General features: G+C 39.3%; 1 protein-coding gene across 10 annotated transcripts in view; it reads left to right on the top strand.

Annotated features, from left to right (window-relative positions):
• Window positions 1–23,980, top strand: part of Wipf1 (WAS/WASL interacting protein family member 1) — a 122,935-nt gene extending 98,955 nt beyond the window's left edge. For all 10 annotated transcript variants that reach the window (XM_046447208.2, XM_046447209.2, XM_046447203.2 and 7 more), the window contains 6 exons: window positions 1,850–1,979; window positions 6,852–6,998; window positions 10,615–11,385; window positions 16,122–16,334; window positions 17,211–17,324; window positions 20,923–23,980. In XM_046447208.2, coding sequence (XP_046303164.1) covers window positions 1,850–1,979; window positions 6,852–6,998; window positions 10,615–11,385; window positions 16,122–16,334; window positions 17,211–17,324; window positions 20,923–20,978 — 1,431 coding nt within the window. In that variant the 3' untranslated portion in view covers window positions 20,979–23,980. The remainder of the gene's footprint in view (window positions 1–1,849; window positions 1,980–6,851; window positions 6,999–10,614; window positions 11,386–16,121; window positions 16,335–17,210; window positions 17,325–20,922) is intronic.
• Window positions 23,981–24,199: the final 219 nt, after the last annotated feature.

Below are 24,199 nucleotides of genomic sequence, written 5' to 3'. Positions count from 1 at the left end.
CTGCTAGGGTTTAGATCCTAGCTCCTCCTCTTAAAAACTGCTCTTTCCATCAGGCCCCAAGGCCCCCTCATTCTACTGGGGTCTGCAGCGATGGGGCTGGAATTGAGTAAGTTTGAGCACTGGATTTGACTTCAGTCTCTTTAAGCACCTCAGTTCAGAAGCACCCCCTGCTAAGGTCCTTCCAGAGCAGTTCTCAAAACAAAGTAATACTGTTCCTTTTAAAAATTTGACCTGCATGAAGATTATCACTTTGATAGGAAAGCAGGGAGGAAAATTAGAACAGAGTATTGCTAAAAAGTCTAACATTTGCTTTGGTGAGTGAATCCTGCCCACTTACTTTCTATGCATAAAACAAGCCAAACAAAGTATAAACCTGGCATACAAGCATGTGTTTAAGGGCATTTACATTTTGTCGTAGTTGTGATGCAGCAGGCTTTGCCAGTGCCCTGAGTAAGCCAATGGGGCAAATGATTTAACCTCCCTATATCTCAGTTTCTTTTCTTTAAAATAAAAATAATAACCCATAGGTTTGGTAAGGACTAAATGAAATAATACACACAAAGTGCTAGAAAAACAGTGCCTGCCCCAGAGTACAAACTATATAAATGTTAACTATTATTATTATAAGGAAGTAATATGTTATAATTTAATTATTTTAAGATGCTTCCAACTGAACATAGAGTAATCCTATGTAGCCACCTTCAGGGTTCTTCTGAACGCTTCCTCGGCCTCTAACTCTGATAGTGAAAGTCTGGGTATGGATCAAGCCACACACCAGATTTACCTCTTCTAGTCCTGACTTGCTTATCTGAAGTCACATCCCTTTCATAAGGATTGGGACAGCCCAGCAGGACCCTCAGGTCTGCTGGAAGGGCCTTGGGCTTTGTAGCAGTCACCCTCACCCTGGGACCAAGCAAGACCCAGCCAGTTCCAAGTGTGACAGACACAGGCAGATGCCTACTTCCAAGCTCATATTACTGGGTTCTTAGTGTCCCCACTCCTAAAATAACCCTGAACGAACAAGATCCCAAATTCATAGCAAGGAGCTTTCCCAGGAACTTGGAAATGCAGGGGGGGAAAAAAAAACATTTTAAAGCAGCACTTTTATTCACTCTGCAATTTCAGTGAACTAAACATTTAAAGAGATTAAACATCAGACCCACCTTAGGCCAAAGGGACATGAGGGGACTCCCTAGGGTAATGAAAATGTTTCTGTATCTTGATTGTGGTAGTGGTTACACAATTGTATACCTCTGTCACAATTCATAGTACTGTAAACTAAAAGGATGATTTCACTATACATAAATTATACCTCAATATATAGGACTTAAATTAAAAAAAAAAAAAAGCCTCTCTGTCAATGTATTCAAAGGAAATTGTTTTCTAAAACTGTCTCATCAACTTTTGTTGATGAGAGACCATTTTTCCCTTGCACCAGGTTACTTCTGAAAGATGGGAGGGATCCTGTTCTTCAGGACCCACCCTAAAGAATGAAGCCTAGTCACATCCTGCAGAATCCTCTCAGACTTAGAATTCCCTTCTGTGCATAGCCGTCTCACCCTAATTTGGCTCTGTTGGTTAAGGCCAGACTGTGGCCTGAATCTTTAGAGATTTTCATCAGGGAATGACTCTTCCTGCCTTGAAAATGAAAGCGATTTATTACAAATCTGCTCCCAAACATCTGGGTCTTAAAAAGAATGACATGGAGTCTAAAACTTGTGGAGAATTTACAGGCTATCACCAAGAACCTTAATAACTAGATTCCAATATCCTGCCGATCCAGCTGGGTATTACAGCGCCTGATTTTAATCCAAGAACCGCATACAAGTTCTTGTGGTTTTCTTTTCAGGCCAATACAGAGAAGCCTACCTTGAATAAGTCTGAGCAGGCTGGAAGAAATGCTCTTCTCTCTGACATCAATAAAGGGAAGAAACTAAAGAAGACGGTCACCAATGACAGAAGTGCACCAATATTGGACAGTAAGTGAAAAATCTATTTTCCAAAGAGATAAATGGTTGGTAGCCTAAAAATCAACCCTACACCTCCCACCAATTTTTTTTTTTTTTTTGTTAACAACAGCTGCAAAACTAGCAAAATAAGTGACTGTGTCCCTCATTGTAGGCCACAGCTTTGGCTTGCATTCCCCTCTAATGCTGCAGGAAGCCAATATAATAATTCTTTGTCCAAGGCATACACAGCAGCAATTCTCTGAATTATTCACACTTTTTGGAGGTTAACTCATTGCTCCTGGCATCACAGATCTGGAAGCAGCATGAAATATGGAAAGTGCCCTAGCCTTGGAGTCAAAGCATGTGGGTCCAGGTCCTGGCACATTCATCATGTACCATCTCCAAGCCCATGGTCTTCATTTGTGAAGATGGTACCTGTCCTACTGCCTCCCAAGTTTGTTGTGAGCTTAAAATGTGATAACCTTTGTAAAAGAGCTTTATTATCTGGAAGGTATAATTCTAGTGTAAGATTATTACTAGGAGCTTGGAGAGGGAAGGAGATCACGACTTTGCTTATGTGTCCATCTGAATCTGAGATACTTTCTGCACCAAGGCAGGGTACATATAAACAGGCAAGTAGCCACAACACGAGACTGCTCATTAACACTTACAACTGAATGAAAAATCATCCACCACTAATAATTAATTATTATTCCAACACGAAGAATCTACTAATAATTAATAATCATGTCCTGAGACGGTCCTTTCATGTCCCTAGACCTTTCCACTACTCATGAGATGTCCCCAAGATTCATCCTAGATCACAGATCCCTAGTAGGAAATTAGACCCTAGTAGGAAATAGGCCTGCCTTCCAAAAAAAATAATCAAATAGAGCTTTGTAGACAAGCGAATAATGATGCAGGGTTTTAGGGAAGTAGAAGATTAGAAGTTTGGGGGTAATTGCTGGGAAAAGTGCCTAGTAGGTAGAGAAGGAAGAAGGGTCAATCAGAATTAAGTAAGTGTGGGAGAAAAATAGAGAAGATGATCAAGGTAAGTCTTCGGAATGCTTCTCAAGCAAGGTAATGAAAATGAGAATGTTCCGTTCATCAAAAAAGGAACTAGGGGGTTTTTGATTCTTGACACAGTCTGACCTATAGGTCAAAATGCCCATCAGAGTCACAAAATTCCCAGCACAATCAATTATATCAGAGAGCCTTGTTCTAGCAACCATCTGAGTTGTGGTCCCTGGTAGGGAGCCAGAGAAGCTACTGAACTCTAGGACAGAAGCCAGCAGCTCTCTCATTATGAGAGGGGCTTAGGGCCCCTAAGAGATGGGCGTGAATTCCCCACCAATGTTGAAGGAACCTAAACAGCATGGACCTAATCCTGAATCCACAAGTGGAAACTCATTGCATCCTTCAATGTCCTCTCTCCTATTACATGCGAACTGTTAGTTCCTCTATCCTCCAGCTGCTTTGTGATGTTCCAGAGTGTAGTTCACTTGGTGGAAATGAGATGTAACCCAGTGAGTACCTTTGTCATCCCTGTACCTACACTGCAGTCACAAGCTCTTTATAAGTAATAAAGTTCATCTATGGTTTTGTATTTGTTTGCATGTGCACCCTCCTTGGGCTCTATATCAAAATATGGACCATAATTATGAATGATAGCTCTTGAATTCATCCCTGTCTTACAGTTTTCACAAAATGACCAGGAGTCAGTTAGCTATGCTCAATTTTAGCCTTTGTATTAGTCCTTTTTTTTTTCTTTTTTTTTTTTTTTTTCTGGATACAGGGTCTTGCTAAGTTGCCCAGGTAAGCCTCCAGCTCCTGCCTCAGCCTTTCAAGTAGCTGGGCTTATGGGTAGGCACCACCATGCCTTGCTCCATTTTCTGTTACTAAATGAAATACCTGGCACTGGGTGCTTTAATAAAAGAAAAGACTCTTAATTAGCTCACTGTTTTGGAAGTTCAAGGGCATTGCGCTGGCATCAGCTTGGCTCTGGTGAGGCCCTCGTGGCAGATGGTATCACAGTGGTGGGAGCGCAGGCAAGAGGGAAAGAACATATGACAAGACAGGAAGCCAGAGAGGGGAGGGCCAGGCTTTCTTTCCTTAATAACAACCCTCTCTCAAGAACTAACCAGAGTCCAGTGAGAACTATATTAATTCCTTCTGAGGGCAATGCCCCAGTGGCCTAATTACTTCCTACTAGGCCCCATCTCCTAAAGGTCCCACACCACTCTCCTCGCCACACTGAAGACCAAACTTTCAACACATGAACTGTTGGGGGTTACATATAAACCATATCCAAACCGTAGCGCTTCTCTATTGAAAGATGGACAAATGCTCCAAGTTAAGAACACAGATGGAGGATACCTGATTATATAGTGATCTCTTTGAATTTTCAGTACCACATAAATGTGTCCTAAGCAGCACTTCAAAATGTATTATTCATTAGTAAATAATGTTTGAATGACAAGGGCAATGTTAATATTGGTAATAATCAAAACTGGTTAAATGTTTTTATGTGGAAGCAATTTTGCATACTCTCTAGAAATTGTTATTCTAATTTGATTTATCCTATTAGGTGAAGTAATCATCAGTTCATTATCGGGTTATTTCTTCTGTCAGCAGAGCTACTACAAGCATCCCCAAAGCCTCACACATGGAAAAGATACAAAGCTAACACCAACCTATGTTAAATCTAACACAGAAAAAAAGAAATACCAATGAATAAAATGAGAACCCCAAAAGCAGATAAAAGAATAGAAACAGATTTTCTAAAATTAAGGATAGTATAATGAAGGTACATTTTAAAACATTTAAAATATTTTAAGATCTTGTATTAGTTTTCTAAGAAAGCATAAATCTACCAAGCTTCACTTACGAAGCCTCACTGAGTGAGGAAAAAGATGAAAACATTTTATCCATTATTTTTTCTCCAAAAAGTTTTGGAGCCAGTTGGTTTTATTTTGGAAATTCTTTCAAATTTGAAAAACAAAAAACAGCTAATTCAAATGCTGTATAAATCATTCCCAAATAGGAAGACATGGAAAGCTAGCTAGCTGATAGGTGGAATGAAACCGTTATCATCCTAGTGGAGATCAAAATTTGGCAAAGGCAGCACTTAGAAAAGGAAGTTGTACATTAGTGATTTTCAGTCAGGGTGATTTTTGCCTCCCAGGTGTGGCAATATCTAAAGACGTTTTCCTAAATCTTCTTGGGTTTTTTTTTTTTTTTTTGGAGACATTTTTAGTTACCACACCTTCAGTGAATGTGGGGGACACCTCGTGTGTAGAGACCAGAGATGTGTAGACATTTTATAAAGAATAGAATATCCACCCATATGAAAGAATCATCTAAAATAAAATGTCAGTACAGTAGTTCCAAAATCAAGAAGCTCCACCATAGACCTCTTATTATCATGGGTGGGAGAACACCAAGCAAAAACCAAAACATCTAATTCAATAATGTGTTAAAAGAGTAATTCACCAAGACCAAGGTTTTCCCCATTTTTAATGCTTGATTGAACATCTATTTATCCATCATATCAAAAAATAAAAACCATATAATTACCATAGATCTTAAATTGATAAAATTCTATGCTGCAAGAAAATCTCATAAATCTACAATCGGAGGATACTTCCTAACTGTAAATATTCAGAAAGGAAAAAAAAATATTTCAAACCAATAGTTAATATTTTAACTTTGAAACATTAGAGGCATCCTTATTAAAATCAGAACATGGTTGCCTTTAGCAACATTAATAATTTACATTCCTATAAAATTCAGACATCAAAGTAATTCCCCGTATAAAACAGAAATAAGATCTACAGCTTAGAAAAGAGGAGGCAAAACCATTTCATTTACAGACTGTGTATCCGCTAGAAAATGTGAGTCACAAAGTTTTTGTAAATTTTAATTTGTGATACATAGCATAGTGACTTATGAGATAGCAAATGATATTTCCTGATGCCAATAGTAACCAATTCCAAAATATAATAGGAAAAATGTCCCTTCCACAATTTAAATAAACAAAAACATGTTCAGAAACATGTTCAGAAACCCTAATAAGAAGCACGTACAACCTGTATCATAAAAACTATAAAACTTTTCCCAAAAACCCAGAAGACATGAATAAATCAGAAAATTGACCACATTTCCTCATGTGAAGCCTAAAAGTCATGAACATGTCAGTTCTTCCAGATTAATTTGAATGTCTATGAATACATGACCAGTGTCACTCCACATCATGTTCAACCACAAAAATGGAATCCTAATTAGAATAAGTTATACTCCGTGCACGTATGTCAAAAGACATTCTACTGTTACAAACATCTATAAAGAACAAAATTTTAAAAGCCTACTGTTGGACTTCTTGATATTAAAAAAATTAAATCAGCCTAAAAGGCTATCAAATAAGTGGATGGGTAAATAAATTATAATACATTAATGTTCTAAAATGCATGCAATCCTGGGGCTGGGAATGTAGCTTAGTGGTAGAGCACTTGCTTCATATGCACAAGAGCAGTCAATCCCCAGCACCACCAAAAAAAATCTTGGGAGGGGGCTCTTCCTTTGAAGATTCTTTTATTTGCTAACTCTGTCCTAGTAGATATTAACCCATGTGGCCAGGTGAGGAATGTGGAACAAATCATCATCTCTTACAGTTTCTTCCATCCCCGGGCCTAGGACTGCCCTGCAGTGGAAAGAAACCTCTCTGTCCTGATTGAGAGTAAGGAAAACCCTTAAAATCCTGCACTTGAATGAAGAAATCCCAGTGTCCACCAGAGGACCAGGTTCAGCCTGCTCCCTGCTTCATCGTTCTGTGGTCTCCATGGGCTACGGCTGGTAGTGTACTTGGATGGGTGTTTTCATATATGTGTTTTCTTCCTTTTGCAGAACCGAAAGGTGCTGGTGCTGGTGGAGGTGGTGGCTTTGGTGGAGGAGGGAGCAGCGGTGGCACAGGAGGTGGTGGACCTCCTGGATTGGGAGGACTATTCCAGGCTGGAATGCCGAAGCTGAGATCCACAGCCAACAGAGATAATGGTATCAAGAGTTTCCTTCTCTGCATAGCTAAAGTTTGGTAGTTTGGAGGCTGGTAGTCCCACTAAGGTTCTGTTGTTTGAAGTGTTACCACTGTATTCCTTCCTTCCTTTTTCCCTTCTTCCTTCCCTCCCTCTCTCCCTTCCAATGTCCTTGCCCAGTGTATTTGCCCAGTGTCCTTGGGGGTAGTGTATCCTTTTTTGCACTTTTCTAAAGAGTGAGCTAGTGGGAAGGAAAGAAGGAGCAAATGGAACTTGCCACCCCCAGAGCTCTGCCCTCTGGCCTCGCAAGTGCAGCTTTCTCCGTGAGGTCACCTGCCCCAGCTGTGTAGCAGAACAAATACTTGTGAGACATTTTTGAAACATACTATGGAGCACCTCCTAGGGAATATAGTTACAAATCTCACTATAAAAAGTTCTTTTGCATGACAGGATTAGTATTTCAATGCCAGTGGTTCTAAGTACAGGTCAAATGTCCCTTATTAGAAATGTTTGAGACCAGAAATATTTTGGAGTTCAGATTTTGGAATATTTCATATACATAATGAGATATTTGGGGGCAGAGACCCAATTCTAAACAAAGAATTCATGTACACATCATATATACTTTATACATATATAGCCTGAAAATGATGGTATACAACCTTTTTAATAATTTTGTGCATGAAACAGTTTCATGGTATGGAATTTTCCACTTGTGGCATCATATCAGCGCTCCACAGTTTCAGACTTTAGGACTGGAAATGTGGCTCAGGATGCCTAGCAAGAGCCTGGTTCACTCTCCAATACCATTAAGGGAAAAAAAATGTTTCATATTTGGGAGCATTTCAGGTTTAAGATTTTTAGATTGGAGATGCCCAATCTGTATTCTCTGAAATTAGTCCTGCAAGGTTGTCTTGAACCTGATGATAGAGAAGAGGTGAACTTGATCATGCCTAAACAAGAAACCCTGCAGAGCACATGAGGCCCTCTGCTGATTACTACAGAAGCTCAAGAAATTTTATTGTAAAACTTTTGTTTTGATAATGGTCATCATGTTAGAAGAATTTTATTTGTTTAATTCTGTGAGCATTTGAAATGTTCTCTGGAAAAGTGTGAAATTTACACATCGATCTGAAGATGAAGTCTGAATCCTCAAAGTTAACTATTTTAGCACTGGATGGTAAAAACTAGAAAGAGATAATATGAGAGATTCTGTCTTGTGTTTAAATTTAAATTTCTGAGAGCAGACTGTGGGGGAAACTTCATGTTATGATAGGAAAGAATCCTCTACTTTCCCTTCATCCTCTCACCCACTTAACCTCACCAGAAACCACCAAGATGCTTAGAATAAAAGGTTTCAAGTTCAGTAGTCACACTGTCTTCAAATACAAAAGGAAGTTTAAATTCAACTGAACACAGAATCTTGTGTGCAAAGTTACGGGGATCTGAAACATCATATAAAAAGTTAGGTTAAAGATGAAAAAAAAATAAATAAATTTAAATTTATTAAAAACCCACCAAAAGGATTTGAGGCAGTTGACAAATGCACATATTCATACAATAGGTGAAGAAATTAAGGCAAAATAGAAATAAAGAGAGTGAGAGAAATGAAGATAGAATTTAAGTTAGCACACAGAATGGTGTGCCAAAAGACCTCTATCTGTGTTGATGGATGGTGACTACAGCATTAATCTGAACTTGGGAGATATAATTTATCACAAGTTGGTCATAGAATTATACCACCTAGTCAAGGAAAATACAATTTTTTCTCTAGAACTGAAGTCGAGATTTTAAAAATTCTCTCTAGAGTTTATGTTATTCCACTGAATAAATCTGTCCAATTGCTTCCCATTGTGCCTAGAATACAATCTGAACTCCTTTTGGTCAACCAGCCTCTTTGTGACCTGGCCCTTGTAGGCCACTAAAGCTCCATACTTCCCCATATTTGTGTCCCTCACTTCATCTGTACCTCCCTTACCTTCACCAGGACCTTTACCCCATACTGTCTGCACCCTGAGCACCTAGGCTTCTTTTTTTTGAACTTGAAGTTTATGCCCACATCAGGGCCTTTGCACCTGCTGGCTTATTACCTTAAGCCTCTCTGCCTCATCTACCCATGGCTGGCCTCTTCTTGTCAGTTATCAGCTCACATGTCACATCCTTAGAAGAGCTATCTCTGGTCACCCTATCTGTCCTGGCCTCTCAGATACTCTTGATTCATCAGTCTCTCTTGGTACTTTAAACTATCTGAAAATATTTTTTACTGTCTTGCTATTTATCTTTCCCACAAGAGATAAACTATAGGAGAGCAGGATCTTTTTTATTTTATTTATTTCTCCATCTCTAGCATCTACAATAATGACTGACAAACAGCAGGTGAGCAATAAATATTTGATACATCAATTAGCTCCTGATTGAAGTGGTAGATGTTTTAAGGCTAACTATTTTTCAGAAATTACCCTGGGTTTCAAGAGATACTGGAGGCAGGAGTTCACATTTTCCATATTTTTGTTTCCCCTTTTAGTTCTTCCCTAAACTTTGGTTCATTTGTTGAGCTGAAGCAGTTAGCAGGGTTGTTCTTTCCTGCTGATATTGAGATGGAAATTATCCCAATAGGAAAGAGTTGTGTTGTTGCCTGCTTCCTTGCACCAGTGTAAATTCTTTCACTTGACCTTTGTCTATTTCTTTTTTGGGGGTGGGGAGCAGGTGCCAGGAATTGAACTCGGGCACTTGACCACTGAGCCACATTTTTTTATATTTTATTTAGAGACAGGGTCTCACTGAGTTGCTTAGCTCCTCGCTTTTGCTGAGGCTGGCTTGGAACTCATAATCCTCCTGCCTCAGCCTCCTGAGCTGCTGGGATTACAGTATGTGCCACTGCACCTGGCTTCTTTCTTACTTCTTATTGTAGACATAACTCTTCCATTAAATTGACCCCCATTTGGGGGCAGTGCTTTTCAAAGGGACTATGTAATCTCGGCATATGAATTTATATTGGAATAATTAACATTGTCACCTAAAAGAATGAGTTATTTTTCAAACTTGAGAGAGAGGTCCAAGGGCCAGGGAACAAGGATGGTGGTATAGATAAATCATCAACGGAAATCCCTGCCCAGCCATCTTGTTCTTGTTCTCTCTCAATGAAAAGGGCCTTCTCCTTTTTTTTTGGTACCAGGTATTGGTGCTTAACTACTGAGCCACATCCCCAGCCCTCCTCCTGCCTCCTCTATTTTTTTTTTTTTTAAACACAGTCTCACTAAATTGCTAAGGCTATCTTTGTACTTGTGATTCTCCTGCCTTAGACTCCCAGGCCTCTGGGATTATAGGTATGTGCGACCAGAACTCTTTACCAATTTCATTTTGGCTTTTGTCCACATTTAATGCTAAGACATCTCTCTATTACCCCTTTGAAAGCAGATGGCATGTAAAACCTAGAATTAGAAGCTAAACAGAGAGCTATGATCTATCCCTCTGCCTCCAGTAAGGAAAGACCACACAAAACCCAATTTATATAAGTAACAGTTACCTATATTTCATAACATTCTGGGAAAGGGCTTCCTGTAGCTGGGACAGTACTCCAGCCTTCTGATTTCTTTAGGCTCCTGATTTCCTAACTGATATGTTTTCCTGTTCTTTAGATTCTGGAGGAAGCCGACCACCAATTTTGCCACCAGGAGGAAGAGCCACATCTGCCAAACCCTTTTCACCCCCAAGTGGCCCAGGGAGGTTTCCTGTGCCTTCTCCAGGCCACAGAACCGGTCCCCCAGAGCCTCCAAGGAACCGAATGCCTCCCCCAAGGCCTGATGTGGGCTCAAAGCCTGATAACCTTCCCCCTCCAGTACCTAATACACCAAGACCCATTCAATCAAGTCTTCATAACCAGGGGTCCCCACCAGTGCCAGGAGCCCTCAGGCAGCCTAGCCCTGGGCCTACTCCTCCCCCTTTCCCCGGAAACAGAGGTGCTGCTTTTGGAGGAAGCTCCATACGCCAGACACCCTCAGGCTCCTCCTCACCCTTCTCAGGCAGGCCTCCTCTGCCCCCAACCCCAGGCAGGGCCTTGGATGACAAACCCCCTCCACCACCCCCTCCAATGGGGAACAGGCCCTCCTTGCACAGGGAAGCAATTCCACCTCCTCCCCCTCAAAACAACAAGCCTCCAGTGCCTTCTACGCCACGGCCTTCCTCCTCCTCACAGGCCCCACCTCCTCCACCGCCACCCAGCAGGCCCGGCCCACCTCCCCTGCCTCCGGGTTCCAGTGGCAGTGATGAAATCCCAAGGCTCCCACAGCGGAATGTGTCCCTCACTTCATCTGCACCTCCCTTACCTTCACCAGGACGGTCGGGCCCTCTTCCTCCCCCGCCTAATGAGAGGCCCCCTCCTCCAGTGAGGGACCCACCAGGCAGATCAGGTATGACAAAAAATGGGTGAGTTGTCTCCCTAAAACCTACCCAAATGTCACTGATGATGCATGCGTACATGAATACAGTCAAAAGCATAAGTAAACCCTCGGGCTGCTCCAGTGCTTTTAAGTGACACTGACGTGTATATGTCATCATGGCCTCATATAACCCGCCAAGGAAAGAACAGTATTTCAGCATGTTTTAAAGGTGAGAAGACAAGAGTAACCAACAAGTAAATGGTCACAGGCAAGTTAATAAGAAAGAGGCTGGAGCTTTCTTCTTCTATCTATGTGGACTCACCATTCCCTCCCCTGCCTCCCTAATGGGAAACTTAATAGGGAATAAATTCTCATCTCCAGGAGGGCCCATGATTCTAAGGAGAATGGCAGTTATATCAGAGCTAATGAGGGTTTGTGCTTCTCTCTTTGCCAGGCTTTGAGGCCACTACCTTGCTCCTTACAGACAAATGTTGAAAAATCTATTTGTCCTTCATTAAAATCTCTGATACACAAGTCCCTTGGAGAATCAAAGGTATAGACCTTCTCTTTATAAAAATTTCCATAGTCATAAACTCTATATTTGCCCAAGCTGGCCTTGAACTTGCAATCCTCCTTCCTTAGCCTTTCAAATAGCAAAGATTATAGGCATGCACCACTGCACCCAGCCAGGAAGCATTTTTAAATTTAACTTCATTTATACCTCATCATGTCAGGAAATGGGGAATTTTTTTTCTTTAGGAGAAGTTAACTGACCTTTGACCTTGTGACCTCAGGAACTTAATATACTGGGATCATATGGGGAGCTTTAAAAACCACAGAAACTTGGGTCCCTGCCTGGGGATTTCTGGTATAATTGGTCTGGGATACACACTGGGCATCAAGATTTTTTTTTTTTTTGTATTCAGGATTCAATCTAGGGGCTCTCAACCATTGAGCCACATCCCTATCCCTTTTTAGTTTTTTATTTTGAGACAGGGTCTCACTAAGTTGCTTAGGGTCTTGCTAAATTACTGAGGCTGGCCTCCACCTTTCGATCCTCCTGCCTTAGCCTACCAAGTCATTGGGATTACAGGTGTACACCACTGTGCCTGGCTGGACATCAATATATTTGAAAGTTTCCCAGAGTTTTTAATGTGCAGCAAAGTTTGAGAACCACTCCTTCAAAACACTACACCATGGAGAGTGTACTACAAATATTGAAGAATTACTAGTTCATTAAATCCAGTCCCTAAATGTAATGGCATCTCATTAAATGAATGAATGATATCAGGTAGTTAAATGAATAAAATCAGACATTTTTCTTCTCATTCAGCTTCTATAAATTTTCCTGCAAAGTAGTTGCAAACCTTTTTGTATGGATCTACCAAATGATGAATGAATAGATTAAATCTTGTTAAAAATATGATAGGCAGTGACATATAAAAGTATTGTTTATTTTTATTGCATAAGTTATACCTATTAAATTTAGAAATAGAAGAAAGTATACAGAAAATAAAAATATAATCCTACTACCACCATGCAGAAATAATTATTGATAATTTTATACATATATTTTCAATCTTTTAATGCATATTTATGTTATTTTTGCAACATTGGTAACATACTACTTATATTAGGTGGTATTTTGCCTTTTACCAATATCCCATTAACATTTTCTGATATAATTAACTATTTTTTTAATATTTTTATTTTATTTACTTATTTTTATGTGGTGCTGAGGATCGAACCCAGGGCCTCATGTGTGCTAGGCGAGTGCTGTACCACTGAGCCACAACCCCAGCCCCTAATTAACTATTTTTCTACAACCTAATTTTTATTTATTTATTTATTATTCTGATTCGTTATATATGACAGAGGAATGCATTACAATTCATATTACACATATAGAGTACGATTTTTCATATCTCTGGTTGTACACCATTTGTGTCTTCATACATGTACTTTGGATAATGATGTCCATCTCATTCTACCATCATTTCTAACCCCCTGCTCCTTCCCTTTGCCTCCCACCCCTTTGCCCTATCTAGAGTTTGTCTATTCCTCCCATGGTCCCCCTCCCTACCCCACTATGAAACAGCCTGATGCTGGTTGCTTTAATGAATCATAACAATAGCCATTATTTATCAGGTGGTTAGTATGTGCCCAATACTGTTAAAACACTTCATGAACTATATTTCCTTTTATTATCATGTTTGTTGGGATATAATTTATATATGGAACAATTTGCCCTATTTATTTTTATAATTACAACACAAATGTAAGAAATGATAACATATATATATATATATATATATATATATGAATATATAGTACTACCATCAAGATGCAGAATATGTTGCCTTGTTTTCCTTTACTTCTTTTTTTTAAAAAATAGAAATTAATTTTAATATATTTTCATTTAACCCAATGGATTACCAACATAATTTGCAAAGAAAATAATTGTTCGTAATATATTTCATGCTCATTTTGTTTGTCCTAGTAATTCTTTGGAACCTAATATCTATTTAACACATAGCACACCTCAATTCAGATTAGACACATTTCAAATACTCAGTAGCCTCATGTAACCAATGGCTGCCACATTGGCTCCTTTCTCTATATTTCACCTTTTGGTGAGACATATGCTCTAGGCTGCATGATAAGTCCCCTTGTTAAGTGTACAATATAATTTTTAAGGCTATATGAGATTCTATAAATGTACCTTGATTTATTTAACCAGTCCCCTCCCTTGGTCATGTGGGTCATATATGGGTTTTGCTGTTGCATGCAGATACTACAGTGATGGATCCTAGTAGCTAAATATTTGTGCACATCTATATATTTCCTTTGGATGAATTTCTAGAGATGGAATTTCTGGGTCAATGGTTGTACATCAAAAACCATGGATTTCATAGGTACTGCCATATTGTCTTCCAGAAAATTCCACCGGTTTACATACCATGAAGAGCCTATGAGAAGTCATAAAGGGCCATCTGTATTTTGAAATGTGGTTTGGCCTCACTGACTTTAGAATTTGACAGATTTGAAGTTAAATCCCAGCTCTTCCACTCATTAGCTTCCTGACTTGAGCCTTTTAAACTTCTAAAACTTCTCAGGCCTTGTCTGCTGGCCTTATACGTCTCAGGGTTATTGTGAGAATCAAATGAGACAAATGTGTGTAGAGATTATCTTATTTTCTGACAAGTAGTCATGTAAATTATCATTTTATTATTGTCCTGCCAATGGGAAATAGAAATCTGTCTTCTTTTCTATTGTGCCAATGTGGGTTTGGAGCAGGGGTCCATGAGGTTGCAGAGTTAGGAACATGAACGTTTACTAAAGAAGCAAAAACAAGATGAAGTTGACCAAGTTACATAGTACCTGTCTCCATAATGCTGGATGTCTAGTTTGCATTTAGTGGCAAGTAGAGGCTGATATCACCAGTGAAGTTAAATCCACAGCATTGACACCCAGTAAATCACCTCTTGCTGTGGGGACTCTAGCAGTGACAAGCAGTATGGGACAATAAATGCTACAAGGTGAGACACAGAAGCCTCCTTGGGAGAACAGCCAGCACTGTGCAGTGCCTCCCACCCCCATCAAATGTTTGAGCCCAGACTTTCTGTTGGGGTATCTGCAATGGGCAGATTGTTCAATTCAAGGTCCCTAAGTCAAATTCTGAATCTATAAGAAATGAAATATGTGTATTTATAATGCCTTAAGACTGTATTTACATAAAACATCATCATCTTACAAGTGAAACACACTACTGAAAATCAGGAATAATTACTAAGGCCACTCTGATTTACATGGGAAAATGCTCAAGTTTAATATTTTTAAAATTTACTCACTACCCAAACAGCTGCTGTATTTGGAATAAGGGAAAAAGCAAGATGCATTTCTTATCAAAAAGAAGAATTTGAGGTTTTTTTTCTTGGAACTTAAAATGTTCTGGTTATACCATATCTTTGAATTTTAAAAAAAACAGTATCAAATACTGTTTAGATAGTACTTTTTTTTTTCTTCTTGCTTTTTGACTGATTACTCCAGGCAACAGTGCTGTGAGAAAAGTTGCTACCTGGCACTCCGTGTAGACAGGGAATCAAGCTCCACGGGACAGCAGCTGGCTTATGGGGCAGGACCCACTCTGGCACCAATAGTCAGGAACATTGATTAGCTGTTTGTCAGTGCCTGTGCCATCTGCCTGCTCAAAGAGGAAGAAAGAGAAGGAACTCCTACTGTTCTCAGGATGACTGGCTTCCTGATGCCTCTCTGCCTGGAAATGGATCGCAACATGGTTGTGTGGTTAGCAGTGATACTGTGTCCTTAAAGAAATCAGTTCTTTTGAAGACCTATTAAAATAACTTCATAACTATCTTACTCTTTTTTTAATTCTTTCATGGTGTCAAAGTGATTAATTCAATAGCTCTTTAAAAGAATTATAAAACATTTTTAAAAAATTATCGCCTGTTTTCAGTTTCACCATATCATCTCCAGCCTTGGTGCTAACTCAAAGCCAAACAGCCATTTAGCTCTGAATACATACTGGCTCTCCATACAGATGTGTGCTAATGCACATTTGTTTGTTTATAATATGTCGCTCATTTCTCAAGTCCTGGAAAGTCTCCACCATTTCTCCATGTTCCCTAGTTAAAGCATATGTATCCAGTAGGTAGTAATTAGTTGCATGCTGATGATGAACATAATAGCAATATGGGATGTAAGGCAGTATTACTCTAAATATCATCTTATTTTTTTTGCCTCAGGACCCCTCCCACCACCACCTCCAATAAACAGAAATGGCAGCACATCTCGGGCCCTGCCCGCCACCCCCCAATTGCCGTCCAGGAGTGGAGTTGATAGTCCCAGGGGCGGACCCAGGCCACCTCTTCCTCCTGACAGACCTGGTGCTGGGGCACCTCCCCCACCACCGCCTTCAACTTCAATTAGAAATGGCTTCCAAGACTCCTCCTGTGAAGGTGCGTGGTGTTTGCGTTAACATTTTTTCATCCACTGTCGTTATCACACTGAAGGGCACTGATGTAACTTACCATTTTAGGGCCCACTACAACTTCACCTTTAAACTAGTAATCCTCCTCTCCCACTTCCCACAAAGGCAGATCATTTTTCTGTAACTTGTTCCTTGCTGGAGTTTCATTTTGATTAATTTTCCAGAGATTCCAGAATTTGGCGGGGGGAGGTGGGGCCACAACATTTTTGTGGCTTATCGTCTTGTCATCTACGTTTCTAAATAGTTGGCTGTAGGTAAGAGGCCCAGTGGCCTGCAGCTGTTAAGCTGCTTCAGTCTATCATGTTCTCAGAGTGGTCCCTGTTATTCCTGGTCCCACTGTGGGAAGAAGAGTGCCCTATACCTTAGCCCCCAGCTCCTGAAAGGGACTGGCTGGATCCTAATCACCCTAGTTTTTTGTTTGTTTTGTTTTTGGTGCTGGGGATTGAACTCAGGAATACTGTATGACTGAGCTGCTTCCCCAACCCTTTTTATTTTTTATTTTGATACGGGATCTCACTAAGTTGCTGAGATGGGCCTCAGACTTGCAGTCCTGCCTCAGCTTCCCAATTGCTGAGATTACAAGCATGCATCACATCATCACCCTAAACACCCTAGTTAAATTCTTTTTGTGGTTCCCTCTCCAGCACTGGAAAAAAAAAAAAAAAAGCACTGATTTGCAGGCCAATATGTTTTATCAGTGTGCTAATCATGGACATTTGTAAATTTCTAGGCATAAAACTAGAACTGACTTCTGCAGTTCTCTCTATGGTTCGTCTGTGCCTTTCATTACGTAAGCCTGTAGCAGATTGTCTGTTGCTGAAGATACTGTCTGTTTCTTCCCCAGATGAGTGGGAAAGCAGATTCTACTTCCATCCGATTTCTGATTTGCCACCTCCAGAGCCATATGTACCAACGACCAAAACGTATCCCAGTAAATTGGCAAGAAGTGAAAGCCGGAGTGAGTATTTCTGCCAACTTTTGGCAAATTCATTCTTGAATAGCCCGGGTTATGTGTGGCATTATGTAGGAAGTCCAGGCCTCTGACCTGGAGAACCTGATTCTGAGTTCTCTAAATCCTGGTAAACTCCCCTTGCACGAGCAGTGAGGAGGCTGTAGATACTTAGAAAGGGGATGAGGGATAATTGTTATTATGTGTCATGGGGAGCTCAGAGACCTTTGGTTTGTCAGGATTAAATGCTACTATTTGGCCTCTTTGATCATTCTTACCCCATTTTGATCTTCCTGAGACAAAGTGAATGGAGAGCCATTTTCTATTCCAACAAGTTTTGAGACTGGCAAAATGTCTTACTAATTATAGCAAAAACTTACTGTCAACTTCCTTGATATTTTAAATGTATTATAACCATAGCTTTATGGAGCATCTAAAAATCTTAAATATATCCTAATCTCTCCATAGAACAGATATTTCAGTTTTACTAGGTTCTCTTCCCATTCTTCTTCATATACTTCTAATTTTTTATATAGTTATACAGGTTTTTTTGGTGATAGGATTTTCCATAACATCCATCCCCATTTTATCACGTGGCTTTTATTCCATGGTGTTCAGGTTAGCATACAATAGTTGACCATTATTGGACATTTAAATCGTTCCTGTTTGTTTACTAATAATATACCATAAAAAAGCAAAGCACTTTTCCCCTGTCCAAGAAATATGAACACGAAGGGAAAATAGACACATTGGAATTTCACAATAATAAATATTGTGACAGGACTAAGAGAGAATTAGCGTGGGAGCTGGGGATGTAGTTCAGTGGGAGAGAACTTGCCTGGCATGTGTATGGCCCTGGGTTCAATCCCTGGCACCACAAATTGAGAGAGAGAGAGGGAGAGGGAGGAAGGAGAAGGAGGGAGGGAGAGAGAGGAGGGGAGAAAGAAAGAATGAATGAATTAGCATGAGACATACAAATGTCACCTATGAGGTTCAGACTTATAGCAGACTTCACCTCAAAACCAAATCGAGCAAGTCAAATAACAGTCTCCACAGCCTCAGCCTTGTCCTTACTCCCTGGCAGAGCACCTTACACCCCCTCAGAGCCACTGATTCTTTCTTAACACACCAGTTCTTAATTTTTGGTTGTTGGTTCCACTCTTAGAGCAGCTGATAGCCTTGAAGTTAAGGGCAGTTAGAAGCAAAATCACTGAGTGGGGGAGATGGGTGGCTGCCTCAGGTAAGAGGAGGAGCTAGGAACTCAGAGTTTCTACTGAGTACGTTTCTATTGGGTTAAATTAAATGAGCCAAATTATGCTTTGTGACTCTGTTGAAGAATTCAAAGTGTTAGAAAATATTTGGGCAAATCTCCATGAAAAAATGCCAGAAATAAAGAGAACGTTGCTGCTTGAAATAAAAACTGATACCTTGAAAAATTTATTTAGATGAAATGCCACATTCCTAGACAACACTTAATAAAAAGTTATATAACTTTAACAAAGTTAGTATATACAAGTTAGCAGTTCAATATTTTGATGAAAATTAAGCCTTCACATGGAACAGTTATCTTTCTGTGTTTGTGTGTGTATGTGTTCATTTAAAGAGGGGTTTCTGTCTGATAGGAGTATGGCCAGTATTTCTTCCCTCTTGCACACTAACAAATGAATTCACTTTAAAGAGTTGCTTATATAAACTCTAAATACTTTTTCTGACTTGTTATAAACATTCTTAATCTAATTTAAATATTATTCGTATTTTTAAATCAATGATAGAACCCATAGCTTCTAGATTTCCCTCCCTACTGTTTCTTCAAAACTCAAGTAAGCAACTTGAGGATGGGAATGATGCTAATCCTGCTCACTACTGCATATTCCACAGAACCTGAAATATAGTAGACATTTTAAAATATTTTTAAATAAGTTAATTTCCACTGCCTGCTGAAGTGGGTTGTTTGGATTTTTTGTTTGTTTGTTTTTTTGTAGATTTGCTTTAAATATTTCTAGCCTTAGTCATGCTTAATATTTTATAATAATAACAGATCATCTAACAAAAATAAATACGTTACTATAGAGTGCCATGTTTTCTTCTGCTTCTATAGCTGCCCTAGCCTCCAGATCCAAAGCCCGGTAGGCACCAAGACCATCCCGAGCAGCACAGAGTACACTCTCAGCAGTGTTGAATAAGGCCAGCCCTCATTTTGCTAACCATTTAGTGGTGTGTCAGCTGATGGTCAAGGCTCCATGGCAGGTGGCTGGTTTCCATCCAGATAAGCCTTTGCTCAGACATTTGCTCAAGAAAAGATGGTGAAAGGAAGACACAAAGGAGTAGACAGCTAATATTTTCCTCTAATTCCTCTCCTTGCTCAGATATTTGGTTCTGTCTCAGAAGTCCCTAAGTCTGTAGGGTCATTATCGAGACACCTGCTGAGGAACCCAGCAGAGCCAGCCCACTGAATCTCAGAGCTGTGGTGAACACGACTACCTAACCAACATGTTCCTCCAGCAGACCTGGCCACAGCCTCTGAACACCTGACTTCATACCTCACACCTGCTAGATCCTCAAAGTATGAGTGTGGGATAAATGACTCTTTCCAATGTGACTGGGTTTTAACAGCAGTTACAGTTTGTAGCCCACAGATGTGCATAGCTTTTAAAAAGAACACATCAAGAGAGTGAAAATGCAGTCCATAGAATAGGAGAAAATATTTGGAAATCATATATCTATTAAAGAACTAATGTTCTGATTATATAAAGAATTTCTACAACTCAACAACAAAAAAATCAAAAATAGATTGAATACTTGAAGATACATATCTGAAGATATATAGATAGTCAATAAGCTCAACATTGCTAGTCATTAGGGAAAGGCTAATCAAACTACAGTGAGCCAGGTGCAGTGGCACACACCTATAATCCCAGGGACTCAAGAGGCTGGGGCAGGAGAATCACAAGTTTGAGGACAGCCTGCAGAACTTAGAGATATCCTGTCTCAAAATAAAAAGTGGAAAGGGTTCAGTGGTAAAGTTCAGTGGTACAGAGCTCTTGGGTTTGACCCCAATACCATTTAAAAAAAAAAAAAACCTACAGTGAAATATGACTTCACAGCCATTTTAACCTTACCACAAAAAAAGCAGATTAGATCAGTAAACTACAGTATAGTTCTATATAATAGAATGCAGTGTATCATTAACGATTACATTTGAAAGAATATTGACTGGAAGATGTTCAAACTTTTGTAAGAAAAAAGGGAACTGAATCTAAATGGAAAATATACACAAAATTTTATTGGTTATCTCGGTGGTACAAGATGGGTGAATATTTTGTTTTTGTTCATCCATGTTTTATCAATCAATAATTAACACAAACTGTGTGCTAAGAAGAAAAGTATTTGTTTTTACTTAACTCTGTGTGGGGACTCTGTAGTCAGTGGAGTCATCTTTAGTGTTTATTCAGATCATTCAACACTTTTCCTTTCTCATCTGCACATGCCAATTAGCTTACAGCCTTGGTCATAAGGGGTGAGGTAGTGGGCACCATTCCAGAATTCCCACACTAAGAACATAAGCTTTCTAACCAAAATTATATTTTGTCTTATTTTTTTCATGAAGGTGGATCCAACCGAAGAGAAAGGGGTGCCCCACCCCTTCCTCCGATCCCAAGGTGATCTTGACCTGCTCTTGTCTACTCAAGCTCCAGAGCTGCTTCTGATGTTGCTGTCGGAGAATTACACACCCTCCTCCCCATTTCCCTGTCCCCTTCACTTAGGGCAAGCAGGAAGAAGGGAGGGTGAGGTGGGAATGTGTGTGTGCATGTATGTGTGTGTTGGGGGTGGGGGGATCCAGTAAAGAGAAGCACCTAGCTTCTGTTGTGTATATTGTCAAAGCTATTGCTTGCTTCAGCTACAGCCTGCTAGTGTTGGCTGCTGGGATCAATAGGCTTTTGTGGAAAGTAGGCAGAGACAAATTGTATCCCAGCTTTCAACCAAACAAACTCAAATATTCACTGCTTATTTGCTACAGGCTATAATTATTAAAGTCCCTAAGAGCTGTTTTCGTCTGTGCGTTTTTCGCACACTTGGCCTCCTGTCTGTTTCCATGAACCACAGACTGCCTAAGCAAGTTGCTGAGCGTGGCTCACATGAAGCTTCTGCAGTTACAAGGATATCCAATCCTTGGCAGACCAAGGTAGGCCCCAGGACAGAGCTGTCCAGTAGAAACATAATGTGAGCTCCATATATAATTGTAAAATTTCTAGTACCCACATTTTTTAAAGATAGTGAAACAGGTGAAATGATAGTATATTTTATTTAACCTTATACACCCAAAATATCATTTCAACCAACAACCTATATAAAAATTACTAAGACATTTTGCATTCTTTTTTTGGTACTAAATCTTCAAACAAAAGTGTGTATCCTACTCTTAGGCACATCTCCATTGGAATTATTCACATATAGAGTGCTCAGGAACCACATGTGATGGTGGCTACCCTAGTGTTCAGCACAGTTCTGGAAGAGGAACATTAGTACCAAAATCTCTTTTTTTAAAATCAAGATTGAGCTTTAGCAATTCAAGAGGCAATAAAATTAGGACCCAAAACCTTGTTTGGCAGGCAGCTTGACGTTTGATTTTTGTCGTTTATTTTTTCCCTTCCCTTGCTCTCTGTGTTGAAGTATTGCTTCACAGTACCAAGGTCAGAAATCAATCTAATAATGGTTTACAGTCACGTGGAATCAAGCCATTGGAAAGAAACCGAAAGCATGTCAGGCCTTCCTGACTCAAAACCAGCTGGCTTGTGTGTTCAGTTGTCAGTTGGAGGCCTGTCTTGGAGATTTGAAGTGGCCTTTGTTTTTCTCCCACTGAGCAAACTCCTCAAGGCCTGGAGAAGCTAAGAAGGCTAGGTAGTAGGGGAAGAAAGTGAGGGAAAGGGCTCAAATCAGAATCATGGAAGAAGGGAATAGATTTGAGTTGATGGGCAAAACTCTACAAATCTAACTCTGATGCTGATGGGGTTGAGTGAATTAGGGAGCTTGTTAGTAGAAATTGTGAGGGAATTTGTTTTGAACTCTCCAGGAGAATCATTTTTTTTAGATCTATGCAAATAAAGCTCCACTAAAGGACCACGAGGAAGAGCCAGCCTTTTTGCCTTTTTTAAATATGATTTTGTTTACAAAATTTTACTGGGACTCTTAAATATAGCTATAGAGTTGGAAAAAATATTTCCATGTTGATGTTTTATATGGTTATGTTTAAAATTACCGTTTCTTATTTTTTAAAAGCATATGACCACATATGTATATACCTATCTACCTTAACTTTGTATCATGGGTTCAGTGTATTATTCATGTATTACTGGGAGATGCTAACAAGAAATCAATCCAAAGAAAATTTGAAAGATGCATTCCTATTTATAGAATAAATAACTGTTTCATTTATATAAAAGCAGAACTTAGAGTTCTAATAAATGGAATGTCTAATAAATTATGAATTTACTGATTGAATATATTGTATTTTTATAATTTTCCTTGCCAAAGTCCCGGGTTTAGTACATTAGAGAACTTGTTTTCTCCCTCTCCTCTGCCATTCATCTGTCACCTTCCACATAGCCTCTTGGGCTCTTTCCCCAAAGAGAAGCAAGGTATATGAAGGTGTAACAAGCTTGGTGATTTAAAGTCACTAAGGTTTTGGTAATTTAGCAGCAGCATTTTATTTTGGATTTTTGATCTGTTGGCAATAGTGAAAAACATCCCATAATAGAGCCCAGTGACCCGCCGCACAAAAAATGGAGTTTGGGCTTCCTAGCAAATGTGGAGGAAATTCTGACCTCCAAAAAGGTAGGTTTGAGTTTCGTAAGGGATAGCAGGAATTGAATAATCCCTTGTGTATCTCAACTTTGAAGGTACCTTTCTAAAGTTTGAAACAGGGTCACAGCTCAAAGTTGCCATTCATCCAGAATAGAGATGTTTTAGACTGTATTTTTAACGAAATACTTCATTAATACACCTACATGCTGACTTTGAAAAGTTATCAACCTAATTGTATCCAAAACTTTGAATAAATTCTATGCTAAAATCTTCAAACTCTGGAAAATCACAAAAATGAGTATTTTCTTCCCTGAAATCAAAGCTTACATGTATGTTCTTTCCATAAAATTTCCAGATAAATGTATTCAAGATGCAATATAGTATTTTAACATTCACATATCATTTTATACCGAAATGTATTACAGTATTAAAATTCAGTGTTTGGTATTTATTTCACTATGCATTTTATTTAGTAAGAGCTGAGAAAAATGTTTAATCCAATGGTGCCTTACTTTGTGATTTAAAAGAAATCAGCGTTTTATGTCTAAGTAGCAGGTAATTTGCATATTTGTAAAAACTCTTAGGCCTTTATATTTTAACTTGTAATACCCATTTGTTATTTTAGTAGCAGAAATGGGATGGTTGTTCAAATGCCCAAAAATTTTTGGTATGAAATTAATTTTTCCCTGCTTATGGTCAGGGACTGTAGAGGAAGAAAAATATTTTTTTCATACCATTGCACTGTGTAATAGACACATTTTGGTATCTATGTCATCAGGATAGTTTAAATGGTAGGGTAGAATCTACCCTAGACATCTGCGTCTTTGTAAGTTAGCCAGACAATAAATAAAAGCAGAATGATACATGTCGACTGGTGGTTTTTCTTTAAGTATCGTCTATGTAAATATACAAAAAAGCAAGTGCCTGTTTTTTTGTCTTATACTGTGGTAAAGAAAGACAAACTCAAAAAGGAGAAGAAGGTCCACACAAGCGGGTGAAACACTCAACGCACTCATTGCACCTCCTTGCGTATCCCTTCTTGTTTGTTTTTCTGGAGAACCTGCCTCTTAGTCTGTAGAATG

The sequence above is a fragment of the Marmota monax genome, unplaced genomic scaffold (assembly GCF_021218885.2).
Source record: "Marmota monax isolate L192 unplaced genomic scaffold, Marmota_monax_Labrador192_F-V1.1 WCK01_AAM20220418_F8-fsc00007, whole genome shotgun sequence".
NCBI lineage: Eukaryota > Metazoa > Chordata > Mammalia > Rodentia > Sciuridae > Marmota > Marmota monax.
Note: the sequence above shows the minus strand (reverse complement) of the source record. Positions and strands in the feature narration are given on the sequence as shown.